We start from the raw sequence: 14,466 nt of genomic DNA on the forward strand, positions 1-14,466 counted from the left end.
ATTTATTTAGTAGCATAAAGGTTGACTATGAATGAGATTCTGTCTTACTGAATATCCTTCTTCCTCTTGCTGTAAAGGAAGCCCTTTAGCCTGTAAGGATAAGCACATGCCATAAACTCTTTCTCACTGTAAGTTTGCAGTGGAGGTTCTCTCTAACCTATCACTACTAGAGTGTGACCATATTTAATCCTCTTTGTATTAACAGGGATCTCCAGAGGCATAGTTCTCAGCACCTCTTGGCACAAGATGGGTGGAATGCAAAGCCCTTACAAAAGAGCCACTAAGGAAACGCCATGCTGGGGAGCATCAACAGTTGCTTTTCCTCATCCTCTGGTTCAAGCCATCACAGTATTTGGTGCCTGGATGCGATTAGAAGAAAGGGGAACAAGAAAAAGTGATCTCTGCAATGTTATTGAGTCTGTTCATGCACTGATTCTCCTCTGCCAGCCCACTGCCACCTCACACAGAGGGACAAAATCCCCAGTTACCTTTTCAGGGCAACAGTCTTAGGTTTCCGAAGACAGGAATTATTACAGTGATATAAGGAGATTTATATAGATAGTGATGTGAAAAAAAGGAGAAAAATAGTGTTAATAGTCCTTGTTTAAGTTCATGTAGACAGAAATATTGCCTTTTCTCTGTACTTTACAGGCATTGTAAAAAGTACTGTATTTGACTGAATCAGTCAAATAACAAACACCACAATGAGTAGAGCAGGAAAATGTCAGATGGTGGTCTGGTCTCTTAAAAAAAAGAAGAAATGAAATGCCCATCCTTCATAAGATGTCTTTAAAACGGCTAAATGGATAGGAAGCAACGTATTGCAGAGGAAGGTATCATATATTTGCTATAGAATAACCAGGCACATGACCACTATTACATCTCCAACTCCTATTCAGAGATATAACATATATTTTCCATAACATTTGAGTGTATTCATACACTGAGTAGTCTTTCTAGTAGCCTAGTTCTTATTGATATGTGCTAATGATGTGAACATGTGTTTCAATAGCATGAAACCTTCAAGGACCACTTCATCTATTGTGCTACAGTCGCAATAGTTTTGTTTCAAAATCCTAAAAGACCATAAGAAAGTAAATCCCAGTACCCTCTGATTAACCTGACCTGCATTTCTATTGCCTACATGTTCATAGTTTAAGTGGGAGTTTAAGAGGAGGGCAACCCAGTGGCTTAGTTTAGTGGCTCTGTGCGTGTGCTACAGATAGGATTTCCATTCCTTCTGTCTAGTTTCCTGGCTTGGCAAAGGCAAGCAGTGTTGGATCTCCTGGTTGAGTGGAAAAGAGAGTATCTCGACTCTCAGCAGTGATCTCTCCAGTTAATGAGATAGCCGTGCTGAAAGGAACATTATAGTGTCTACCAAAGCTGAAATGAGAGTGGCTACAGGGAAAGGACCCAAGAAAGTGTAATAAGTGTAAACAGATTGGAGATATGGAGGTTCTTCACTGCTGCAAACAGTTTTTTCTTCATTAATACTGAAAAGTATTTCTCACTTTGTCTTTGCACACAGCTTTCTCTTAAAGGAAGAAAATGAGGTTTCACTGCAGGCATACTGTCTGTAACTACTTAATCACATTTATGTTGTGGAAAAAGGCACAAATGCATACAGGCATTTCCCACAAGTTCTGCAGGCAGGAGGGGTTCTTTAATAGCATGGCAGTCACTTTTTCAACCTCTATCTGCGTGTGTATGCGTGTCTGCATGTTACAGAGAGGACACAGAGAGCGAGCTCTGCAGCTGAATTTAGAAAGTTATAGATGTTCTCATCAGCCCCATGCAATGCAGCAGAGATTCCTTCCAAAAGCCAAGGGAGCAGAGGCTGCAGACAACAGATGTGAGAGGGTTTCCCATAACTGTCAGTTTTCGAAGTGTTTGCATTGAAAAGAGAGGAGGTGCTATTTTGATTGATATTTCAGCCGCGGTATATAAAGCAGAGGAATTCTTCGTACCCTCTGCTTGTCATACTGATCTGCATACTCTCTCAGCTGGACTTGGGGCTACTACTTACTGCATCTGAAAGGCTGAAACTCACTGGGAATAAAGAACTCTTGTAACAATGCCGGAACCCACCAAGAAAGATGGTAAGCATAGCAAACATTACCTGAACCTTTCTTAATTACAGGAATTATGAGGACACATATGCACAAAACATCTTTTAGGCCATCTTGCATATATCAGCCACAAATAATATCTAAGAACAATAGCTGTGTAACATCATTATATCATTAGATATCACTGATCCTTTTAAACTAAGAAATTACTTTCAGGCAGGGATATAGCACAAAACTGTTTTAGACAAGAAACAATGGCTTCAAATGGATATTGAGAAACTACTTGATTGGGCAAATGTGATTTTTAAGGACTGCAGGATTTCTGTAGTGCAACTTGTGGTTTCTCTATTCTAAGCTAACTAGACTCTGGAAAAGAGGGAATAAACATTTCTTGTGGTTTAAAAAGCCAGGACATTGATATATTTTTCATACAGCTTTCTAGTAGTTATTGAATGGAAAGGATGTGTTCATGAAACAGTGTTAAGGTTCTGATGAAAATATATTCTATACATCTAATGCATAAGTGAAGAATGTAGTAAGTTCCTCTGTACAAGTTGAACTGGAATGATTCATTTTGCCACACTACAGAAATTGTTATTTTTATGTTTCAGAAGGATAGTTAAAGTCAGTAATATTGGCCCCTTTTGTGGTGCTGTTAAGTTCATAGCAAAGAAACTGAGTATGTAGTCTGCTAGTGAGTTGCAGAACTGTACAGTGGAGGCTGCACAAAAAGGGGCAAAGTGGTCGGAGTCTATTAATTAATAACTTTTTGAAAGCTAGAATTTATTTTTCTACCATTTTGAAAATTTAAACTAAATAAACTTCATCTATTTACATCACTTCTATAGCCCTTACTGTATTTTCCTTTCAAGTTTAGATGTTTTCGCAAGAATTTTTGATGATTATTTTCTAACATTGACTACATAAATAGCTTTTGCGAAGCTGTGAATGCACAAACTGTATATACTTTGCAGATATTGGCAAATGAAAGGTATAAAGACAGGTTCTCTAATGCACTCCCAAATGCAAAACTGAATTTAATCCTTAAGGTAATCTTGTGGAAAGAATAGAAGTCATTAAATAGACTTTATTTCCCATAAATTCTGAAAGAACTGCTAGGTCCATATCTGTTGTTTAAGTACATTGGATTTAACACTGATCTATCAATAATATTTACTTGATTTTAAACGTCTTTTTGAAATATTTTCTGGTTTTGTGAAGAGCAAAGCAACTGTCAGGAATGTTACTCAGTTTCAGCACCTTCTTTGGTTGGGGATATATGAAAACTAAACTTTTTGCACGACTGAGTCTTAAGCAAGCAGTGTTGACAGACCAGTGTGATCACTTTACTTACTGGTCCTCCTTAGTGCTCGAGGACAATGATAGATGAAGTATCCTTCTGAAAATAGCTACACCAAGTGCACGTATTAATACAAGAGCCTAATCCTCTGTATCAAACCTAGAGCCAAGCCCCTTCTAGAGTGTCTTATTTGTAATTCAAATTATTTACACATGTATTAAGTGTCCTTTTTATTTGATCTGTTATTTGACTGCATATTACACACTTTAATCAGAATGCATTCTGTGGCTGCCAACTCAAAAAAAAAAAATCCACTAAAATATTTATGCACTTTCAAAAGATATGCGCTTTGAAGAAAATTAGTTTGGAGGCTCATGTTTCTGGTTCTGTTTAAAATTAGATTGTTTCAAAGATGTTCTTACAATGCAGTGATTAACAATACAGTTCTGTGTTTGTGTTACAAAATAAGTTCAGCAACTCTGAACAACGTTATATTGACAGAGGAATAAATGTGATTTTTGATGAGTCAATATTCAGGATCTTAAAATATTGAATTATTCGCTCCTGATAGGGCTAGAATTCACAAGTAGTAATGAACTCTGGAGAAGTGATACAATTGGGTTGTATGCTGGTTGCTCCTTGTTGCACCCAGTTTGTTTGCAGCCAGTAGATCAGCGGAGTAACAGGTTTATATTATGGTACCTAAGAGATTAGTTGCTTCCTAAAGATTTTTTGTTGATCAAGAACTCACCTGAACTGGTGGCAGTACTTGTATAGTAAGTATGAGTACTTATTATATTAATGGCAGGAGGATTTGGTTCCAATAATAATACAATACCACTGCTACTACTCATATTAGGTCTACTCATACTATGTCTACCATAGTAAGAATTCAGAACCTCATATGTTCATCAAATGACTGTTCTCAAGGTAATTTCCAAGGGTTGAAGGCAATTAATTAATGAAGGTGAACCTTGGACTGACTAATTCTGGAAAGTACCACTGGAAGGACTCTATGAGAAACCTTTGATGAACTTGTTGGAAGACTACAATAGAAAGCAGAGGGGAAAAAAAGAGGCTTAAGACTTCTGCATCACATGAGCACCTGAGCAGTGTTCTTCTGACATTTCCAAAAGAAGTAATCTATTTGAATTATCCCATTCCCATAGGTCCTGCCACTTAAAAACAGAACACACAAGAGCAAGCAGCTGAGAAATCAGAAACTACCCAACACCTGAATGTTACAAAAAATCTCATCTTTACATTTTTTTAATCACTGTAGTCTCTGGAGTGCATAACTAAATTTTTCAGAGGCAGTGCTACAGCAAGCTCACAGGCTTTTTTTCAGGCCAAATGATCTTTTTAGCTATTTTAAGATTATTAGATTAACAAAGTGAGAAATTTCCTGACTTGGTGAGAGTGTAGCCTCACAAAGTGCTCTTAACAAATAGGATCACCAAATTAAACACACCACTCAGCTTAGAGAAGGTTGTTGGAGAGCTTCAGCCTGGTGGAATTTGTCACTGTAGAAACAGGCTTCCATGACTAATGATTTAAGGCCTTTATGATACTCCTAAAAAGTTGAGTCCTGTATATAATATCAGCTGTGGCTTCTCTGCAGTAGATGGTCATGCTGTTGTAAGACAGTTTTGTCTTAGCTGGTTTAAAATATCCTATTTGCAAGGTGAAGTTTACATCAATGGGTTAACTGATCCCAGTGGATGACTAGGATACAACTGTGATGCCAAAAACCTTTACCAGTGCATTTAAATTCAACAGCCTTTAGTTTTCTCAGTGACTAATAAAATAACCCTCCCCCATATAATTACTTCCTGTAATTTATTGCAATCACTCAGTCAATCTTTCCTCTCCCCCCTTTCCTTTAACCAATATTCATAAGAGCTGCTCATTAATTAGGTGCCCTCTTAAGCTGTCACAGACCATGGCATTTGGATACGCTTTTGTAAAAGTGCCAAGTCTCTCAAGAGCAACCTTTTCAAACTATTTGTGGGCATCATCCCACAGTGACAGGTGCAAGTCCGTCCCCAGTAGGCAGCTCTGTAAATTTGCCTTATTTATTCTCCCCAACCTAGGAAATAACTCATGGCCATGAGTTAAGTGACCATTCCAAATTTTGAGCCAAAGCATTTATTGACTGTCTACCAACTTTATTTTGTAAGGGTTTGCGAGGTCTGCTTGAATATTGCCTTGGAGCATCTACATATTGGCAAGGAATCAAAATTAAAAGTCAGTGCATCTACTTTAGACAGAGTTTTAGTAAAACTTTATTCAATCTATAAACAGGATACATGTAAAAGTTGTGAAGAAAACTATGTGCATATATTGTCTGTTAGAAGAACCATCTCTAAAACACGAAAAAATCTGTGAAAGGAGGTAAACAGACGTACCAATTGAGACTACTTTGGAGATATGAAAACGTTGTTCTCTCTGTAGATGCCCTGTAGAAACAAACTTTCTTTCTATTGGCTTTTAAACATGACTAATTTTTTTCATTGTGCGATTTTTTTTTCTATCACCAAATTTGAATTATATTTAAAATATTTTAAGCAATACCACAGCGGTGTATCAAGATAATAGAAACTGTCAAACAAATCACCTAGTCATATAAATCACACAGGTAGATGCATAATAAGCAGCATTCCAGTAAGTAATCAATCTAAGCATAAATATTGGTTAAAAGCTAATTAAAGTCAGATTCTTTTTAATATTATATTTTCAGGGCTAGGTAATTTTTCAGAGGTGAAAAAGAAGTTGAATGGGAATTCTGTTTCACTACAGAGTTGGCTTGTGTCAAAATTAACAATGCTGATGGAAAGTTTTCCTGAAAATTCAAGAACACAGCATGTGAACATTTTATAACATTGTTTAGTGCTTTCCATGCAGGAGACTGGACCTGTATAATCATTTCATGTGGCACCACACTGGATAGTGCAGCTGCTGCTTTCCTTGTTGCATAGTGAGGGAAAAGAAAAGCATACAGACATCCACCTTCTGCCATCCTCATCTGCAACACTGACTGTAAAATGCATTCCCATCATTTCTAACTTCCTGCAGTCTCAGAGCCAAATCACACTCCAAGTCAGGCTCATATATATAATTTCCAAGCACCGTATTCAAGTCACAGGTAAATGAGTTTTGGTGGATGAGGGAAGGATGAAATCCTAACCCCTTAAATTATTTTCCCTCTCAATTCTTTAGAAACTTTCTGTTCATCACCTCTAGCTAATAAATTAAAATCCCTCCACAAATGGAAAGCAAACTTACGCCTAACTGTTGTAATTAGATCTGTGAGGGTGGGCTGTGCTCCCGTCCTGAGCCCCACAGAGCAGCGTCCTGCACAGATCGTGTTGCACACTGGGAACTGAGTTGTTCTTAGACTGCCTTTGCCCTCCCATTGCTAACTTCTCAGTGTTGCTCCCACACTTCCTTCTAAGATACCAGAGCATCTCAGATTTATTCTTTGACCTTCCACCCCCATCGTTGCTGAGTTTCAGACTACTTTTTCAATCAAATTAATTTGATTAAAACCCCCCTACACTGGCAAAGAAAAATCCCCTTGATCAACTTTTGAGCTTTTATGTTTTGTTTGTTTCATTGTGGTGTAAATTGAAGGCACTACATTGATTTTTTTTCTTATTCAATGCATTGACTTTATTTTAATACTCATGTAGGAGGATAATGGAAGATTGACCTGTCTTACTTAAGGTTATTCTTACTTGAAAAGCTTGTCCACACTGTGTATAAAACAGTCCATCTATGTACAGGGAAAAATATTTAATATTATCACTCTAAAATAAAAAGATCATTGATTTTAGGAGGAAAGAAAGGAATGGTCTTTTAGCAGATCAGAGGGTGCTTTGTACTTCGCAAAACTGAAATTAGCAAATGCTGCCTTTGTGCCTCTCTATACTGCACCTGTTGGGAAGATAAATAAAGGCCTGCCCAGTTCTTTCCCCTCATACCTCCTAAATATATCACTTTGAGAGAGCTCTAAAAAAACCAACCATGCTACAGTACTCTTCTGTTCCATGAAAAACTGGATGAGTTTTTTCATATTAGTTTCAGAGATCTGCCAAACAAGATGGTTGCATAACAAAACAACAGCAGAGGGATCTGGCGAGACTTCAGTTGTCAAGACATTAGTAGCTGCCCCACACATCAATGGTCCTTGGAAATAAGTTGTAGAACATATTTCAGGTTTCATCAGCAGACGTCCAGAGTGTTCCTTGAAAGGGAAGAGCAAATCAAGTTTAGAAATAAACTACCTGTGGAAATTTCCCTTGGGATAGGAACAAATACTAGACTCATCACTTGTGGAAATGTAGAGATTCATCTAAGTTGGAAGTCCTAATTTAATAATTGCTCTAGAGTGAAACAGAAAAAAAAGTTCTCATTTAGACACTAATGTGACTTTGCACTGAATGTAAAAATCTGTAAAATAAAGGCCAAGGCAAACGGATAGGATTGTGAACTTTAGTCATCATTAGAGATTTCTCATACCCACTGCAAGCAGTTTTGTCTCTTGAGTCTGAGGAACTGTGTGAGGGAGAAACACCCCCTTCTCTTCCCACCCTCACTTCCCACCCAGCCCTCCCCTTCTGCTCTCAGTCACTGAAGTGCTATTTCTGAAGACTTCAAACACAAGATAGATGCAACGGTTTCTCTTTTTCACTGTTGTTAGGGAACCAGTGCTTGAAGCTGTTTTTCCATCAATTCATCATCATTCACTTTATGACACTGTGAGATTTTATTCTTTTGCTTTGAAGAGTTGTTGGTGTTTTAAGAGTTAGGAATGGTCTGACATGAAAGCCCATGCTAGATCACTGAAAATTTTGGTAATTTTGCAACCCTAGAAATCAACCAATAGCGTTTATACTGTCACAGAAATCTCTGGGTTAGGAACCAGATACCCAAATGGAAGTATGTGCAAGTGAACTTGGTGTACCCACTCCCAGAGGAGTCAGGGATAGCAGCTCATTAAAGTCAGAGGTTCCTGGTCTGCTGCTACTCAGCTGACCAGCCAGTAATTGCCTAAACATAGGTGCCCTACTGCCATATAAGATGCCTTGGGATACACAGAATACCCATCATGGGCTGGCAGATATGACTCAGGACCTGTAGGAGGTCTGAAACACCACGAAGTAGCAACTAGAAAAAAAAAGGCTGTGCTCCAGGATCTGAATGTCATTGATCAGCTATGATGAAGAAAATTAATTAAGCCATAAGCAGCTATTTTAAGGTGAAAAAAAAAAATCTAATTCCATTGGTTATAATGGCAGCTTGGACTCCTAGTTAATGCTATAGACACATACATATGCCTCCCTTTTCCTGAGTACTGTAAGGATAGTGCTGCAGAGCTATCCTCTACAGTCTGTTCAGTTGCTGTTCAAGGATGTTCTGCAATGGGTAGTTTTACAAGAAGACAAGAAGAGAGTTACATTCCATCATTATTTGCATATTCAGATGCTCTTTCTCAATAAATAAAGAAGTACCTTAGGCCCAGATTCTCTTGAGCATCTTGCACGCTTGTGTAATCTGTAATCTGCTTTATGCATTGATAAAATAAAATAATAATGATAAAAATATTCTACTGCCAGTTTTTTGTTATTTGGGTGGATCTGATGCTTTTACTTTTTTTATTTTTATAAGTCAATTATTTTTAAGTCAATATATTTTATTTCATGGCTGAGCATTTAAATCAATGAAAAATTAAATTTTTACTTTACATCAATGAGAGGAAACAGGAAGATGAATTCCTATTCAAATTAATACTAATTTATCTACTTCCTTTCTATTCAAGCTTATTCTCACTTCCTCCAACGGCTTTATGCTGTTAGATGAATGAGTGGTTGCATCAATGATCTTTGTACCTATGAGCAGTAAGACCTTTTTATGTTAAATAATACAGTGTTTCTGAATACTCTATGAAATGTTCAACAAAAAACATGTAGATTTAGGAATCTCCATGAATTCCCATTTCTGGAATTTAGTCTCTCTAATTTGCTAGATGTGGTTTTAGCTCCTAGAGCTCACTGAACTAGCAGATGTTCAGCCAAGATGAAGTACCTCACAGAAGACGGTTCTGTGTTCAACAGGATTTTATATCCTAGGAAACCATTCTAGCAAGCATGTTTTGGGAAAATTTTCAGTCAAGTTTTACTGCTTCCTGAGATGTTGTAGGGACAGAAAGTTCCTCTGGTTTCAAGTATGAAGATTTCTACTCAGACAACTCTCAGACCCTAAAAAATGCAGCATACGCAAAACAAAGTGGTTTCTCTCTGACTTCCCTCACCCATTACCTGTGCCTGTGTTGCTAATAGTGTCTCCACAGAGGAGCCAGTGGGACCTAGGCTAAGTGATGCAGGATGCCTTACATCCACATGCCTTAGAACAGCCTCTTCTGAAGACCAATAACACCCACTTCCCCTCTACTGGTTAACCAAGTGTCTTTATGTGTATTTTCAGTTCAAAGTGACAAAATAACATGTGGCCTCTGCTGCAGTTAGTCATGGTGGTGTTAGATGTCATAATACTGGGATATAGCACACCCTGCTCTCTTCTCTCAGTGATAGATGGAGGTTAATTTAGGATATTTGACCTCCTGGAATAATGTTGAAGGGTTGCTGAATGGAAAGTCAAATAGAGTGCAGTCTCAGAAAACTTCAAAAATTAAAAAAATAAATCCACCATCTTAAAAATTGCTTCATGGTCTGCCTTGCAATAACGTCACTTTTTTCAGCAAAGGTCCTCACAAATATGATAACTTGCAGGTTGGTCACTGCATGTGTTTTCTCTGCAGTGCAAGGTTGTGCAGTGGCAGGACCTGGGAGCATGGTTGGGTGACTCATTCTATGATTTAGAGCTGCTGCTTCTGCCCTACGTACCATCTCCGTGTTCCCAAAAGTATGCAGACACTGCATCAAGAAGGGAGTCCTGCTGTATCTTGAAGCAATGGAATGTGTTCGAGACAGTCATTGCTTTCCCTTCTCCGGAGATTAGGAAATAGTTCTTACATAATTTGCTCTCCCTGGCCCTATTACTAACTGAAAATAGGATGTGATCTACTTCTTAGGGTGATTGTCCTTATACGTGATGGCTCCAGTAAGTTATTTTGATCAGGTGATTATTACAAAAAGTTCTGTTCTAATTCAATTCTCTGTAGGATCAAATGGTGGTTTCAGTGAGCATCTGAAAGAATTGTCCAGTAGTAGCATTAGGCTTTCTGAGACGGATCTGTATTAAAATACACTCATCGTGTCTTTGCAGGCTCAGAATAACTTCCTAATTTTGGTCATACATGCCAAGAGTAGTTTGAAGTCAACCACAGACATAGATGAAGATTCCCTTTTCCTGCAGATTTCTGTTTATAAATCCTAGCCCTGTGCATAGACATTAATTTCAGAGACATTTGCTCCCCATATTGAACCAACTGGACACAACATAATGGGCAGTGGTTGAGCAAAAGTAACTCACAAACCAGCACAAACAAGTACTTTTTCTCGAAGGGGAGTCATGCTTTGCTCAGTCAGCCTGCAAATCCAGTCCAAAAGCCTATTCCAGATTTTCTCTTCTCTCAAAGGCCTGACTTTGTGATGAAATTAAACTGAATACAAATGTAGCTAAAACTGAAGGAGACTCCAAATAAAAGTTTATTGGCTCAGTTGATGAGACAGAACTTAATCCTTGGTAGTCACCTAATCCAGTATGCTGGTGGACTAGAAAGAGCAGTAAGACATAGTTGTTGAACAGTTGATGAACTCCAACCTTCGGATATTTTTGTGTTTATTTCTGCCACAAGATCTTTTCTGTGGGGAAAAGAATGCACAAATTATGGCACCTAGCACTAGTTCCAACAGTTCCAGAAGGAAAAAAAATTTCCTCTTATCAGTTTGAGCTGATTGTCCATGTGTGGTAGGGCCTTTCAGAGTTTTCTGAACTGAAATGAAACATTTCAAACCATTTGCACACCTCGATGTATTCAACATTGCATTTCTATCCTTTTTCAACAGCTTTATTAATTTTCAGTACCATTAAAGCATTATTCCTAACAAAAGTTACACAAACCACTTATCCCTGGTGATGTGGAGAATATCTGTGGCTTGAGATATCTAGGAACAACCACATGAGAAATGCCATGCCGATGGAGTAATTCAGGGACTAATAGCCTCTGTGTCTCATCCTATGATACTCACGTAGATAGAGATACACATGCACACCCTGTAGCACATTTGGTATCTTTATAAGAACGTAGTATCTAGGCCAAAACCCTTATTTTAGACCCAAAAGAAGAGCCTAATTCCAGTGGAGACTGTGGTTGCCACTCCTCCACAGATGCAGACTTTAGTGAAGGCACAGAGGGTCAGATGTCTGATGACATTTTTTCCATGGCATTCCCTCCAGCCTTACTAATCTTTCATCTACACTTTCCTTAGCCCTATTTTTAAAGGGGAAATCTGACCTCTGTCCTGTGCCCCTTTTTTCTTTGCCCTTGTTTTGTATTTCCATGTTTTGCAATAAAGTTTTCTCTCTTACCCAAGAGCTTTTTTAGCTGGAGAGAAACCATATGCCATGAGCTGTGATTGAAATTCACAATAGCATCTTAAATGCATTTTGCTGTCATGCTTTATAAGAGCTTTCTTTTATACATATCACTTATTGATTTACTGATGCAAACCTCCACAGACTGTCTGCAAACATCCTGCTGTGTGCAAACACTCCCTAAAGGCAAAGATAAGTGATTTTTTTTTTTAAAGTGAAGCCTTATAATTCTCACAGTTATCTTCATTGATGCAGAATGAGATAGAGAGGTAGAAGATATTAACAGTATTAACACAGAGGGATATATGTGATTTTGTATGCTGAACACCCACAAAGGGACATACATGACTTTCCTGTACATAACTATTGCTGCAGGACCCACCAAAGGTTTTCCTAATACCGTAGGTCTCTGGCACATTAGATCTCCTAAATTTTCACCTACAGAAAGAGTCCTTTCTTTCCACTTGTGCAAAATAGTCCTAAAGGTTTTCAATACAATGCTGAATCCCAGGAATCTGAGCTACAATAAATATTTATATGCAAACAAGCTTACAAAAAGAGACAACTCTGTAAGTAAGTACATAGAAATCCTAAAAAAGAAGTAAGTTTCTGAGTTTTAGGGTAATTGCTGATTGTTAGTGTTTACTATCAGCAATACTGCAACTCTGATACAACGCTTTCCTATATTGTGAGTTATGTTTGGGGGTTTTTAGTTTTCTCCAAATTAATTACAAATCCATTTTGCTTAGCATGTACTTGGACATCAGCACCCACAAAAAGTAGCAGCCACTGAATTTTGCAGCCCATAAATTTGCATTTACTCTTGGTAAACTAAAAAGTGGATGCTACTACCCTGTTTTTCATCTTGAGTGAGTTGTTTTCTATGCACGTGATGGGTAAAAAATTCAGGGTGACATAAGTAATGGATTATTAGTGATTAACTACTCGAAAAAATCTCTAACCACCTAGGCACCTGACAACCCTGAGTCTGGACTCCTGTTACAATCCATTCTGTAAGACATTGTATCTCAAGAGGAGGCTGAGGACTGAGGTGCAGATGACAGAAGAGTGCTCTTATCTGAAAGAAGTCTGAGAAGGCTCTTCCTTCTTGAAAAGATCACAGAGTATCAAATTATCTGTCACCCACTGTCTAATAGACTTGAAGCAAATGTTTTTCTTATTTGGTATTTGGATACGGTCATGACAATGTTTATGCCTAGTTGTAGCATATATTACTCTGACAAAGAGTTGATAACAAGCTGATAAATTCAATTCTTGAAAAATCCCAATATGTGCACGTTTAATTTTGCCCTGACCCTCAAAGAGAAGTTGACATTTCAAAAACCGCGGAATGGGAATACCAGCAGGATTTCATTTTAAATTGCTGAAATGTTTTATTCTGAAATTTGGTTAAAATGAAGTCTATCAGCATGTCTCAAATGTTTCCTTATAACTGGTTGAAATAAGTTAGATTTCATGAATACATGCCACCATGGCCTTATGCATCATTTTCCCTAAGAGTCAATCTCTCTAAGCAGAATTATTTCCCTCTATCTTCACATAATCACATGGCTCTCAGGCCTAACCTGAATGCACTGAATGATAGGAGACTTACTCCTTTGTGTAACTGACTCCAGTTATGCAGAGTATCCAGTCCATAACGTGATTTTCATAAAATAATACAGTTTCCTTGACTCAGAGTGAAATATTTCAGAAGAGCTCAGCAAAACAACTCTGTCACAATTTGGATTGAGCAAGAGTGAAGATATTTTTCTAACTGGTAAAATTGCTTTCCTGAGCTGGTTTGGAAATTATCTGGACAATATGAAAGGAAGTTCATTGCTGCTCTGGAAATAAACGACCTTTCAATTTTATTGCTGACTTTTATTCTATAATTAGAAGTGCAACTGTCATTGAAAACACATTCTTAAATTTGAGGAATAAATTACTATCATTCCTGAGTAGCAGTTCCATGGTTTATGAAGTGTTTTACCAAATAATGTGGTCCACTTTATTATATTTTGCAGCTTTCAGAAAGGAAGTTACCATTAGTCAGTGTACTGCTATCTCTGATATCACATTGTGGTGTCTTCTGCTTTCAGTTTTCTCTAGGGAATCTCTTCAGCTCAATGAAAATATTTACTTCCAGAGAAAAATTATTAACAAACTGTTGCAAGCAGGATAGGAAACTGAGAATAAAGTCTATGTTTTGCCATACTTTTTAACGTGGGATTAAACTATTCTGATGAGTGGATTAAATGATTTTAGTAAATACGTAACAAAGATTCATTAGAGTTGGGTCGTTTTAAAGAAGGATTGCACTTGGCTGTACTAGTAGTAGTTTTGAAAACTTGATTTCTCATTAGCACCTAGTGCCAAAAATAAACCATGTTACTTTAAGGGCAATTTAACACATTAAAAACTAAAGAAATCTGAAGTATGCCGAGCTCCTGTCTTTTGTGTTCACACAGTTCAGTTCCAGAGTGTCGGAACTAACAATACCTTGCTCTCTGTGCCTGGCTGCCTGTTGTCCCTGCA

The 14,466-nt window shown here is 37.7% G+C and overlaps 1 protein-coding gene across 4 annotated transcripts in view; it reads left to right on the forward strand.

Moving 5' to 3' along the window:
- Window positions 1–1,980: 1,980 nt before the first annotated feature.
- Window positions 1,981–14,466, forward strand: part of MYBPC1 (myosin binding protein C, slow type) — a 91,026-nt gene continuing 78,540 nt past the window's right edge. For all 4 annotated transcript variants that reach the window (XR_003531120.1, XM_027664675.1, XM_027664663.1 and 1 more), the window contains exon 1: window positions 1,981–2,099. Coding sequence is in view for 3 of the 4 variants with exons in the window: in XM_027664675.1 (XP_027520476.1) it covers window positions 2,075–2,099 (25 nt within the window). In the remaining variant the exon portion in view is untranslated. The remainder of the gene's footprint in view (window positions 2,100–14,466) is intronic.

This window comes from Corapipo altera, unplaced genomic scaffold, assembly GCF_003945725.1.
Source record: "Corapipo altera isolate COAL_440 unplaced genomic scaffold, ASM394572v1 1, whole genome shotgun sequence".
In the NCBI taxonomy this organism is placed as follows: domain Eukaryota; kingdom Metazoa; phylum Chordata; class Aves; order Passeriformes; family Pipridae; genus Corapipo; species Corapipo altera.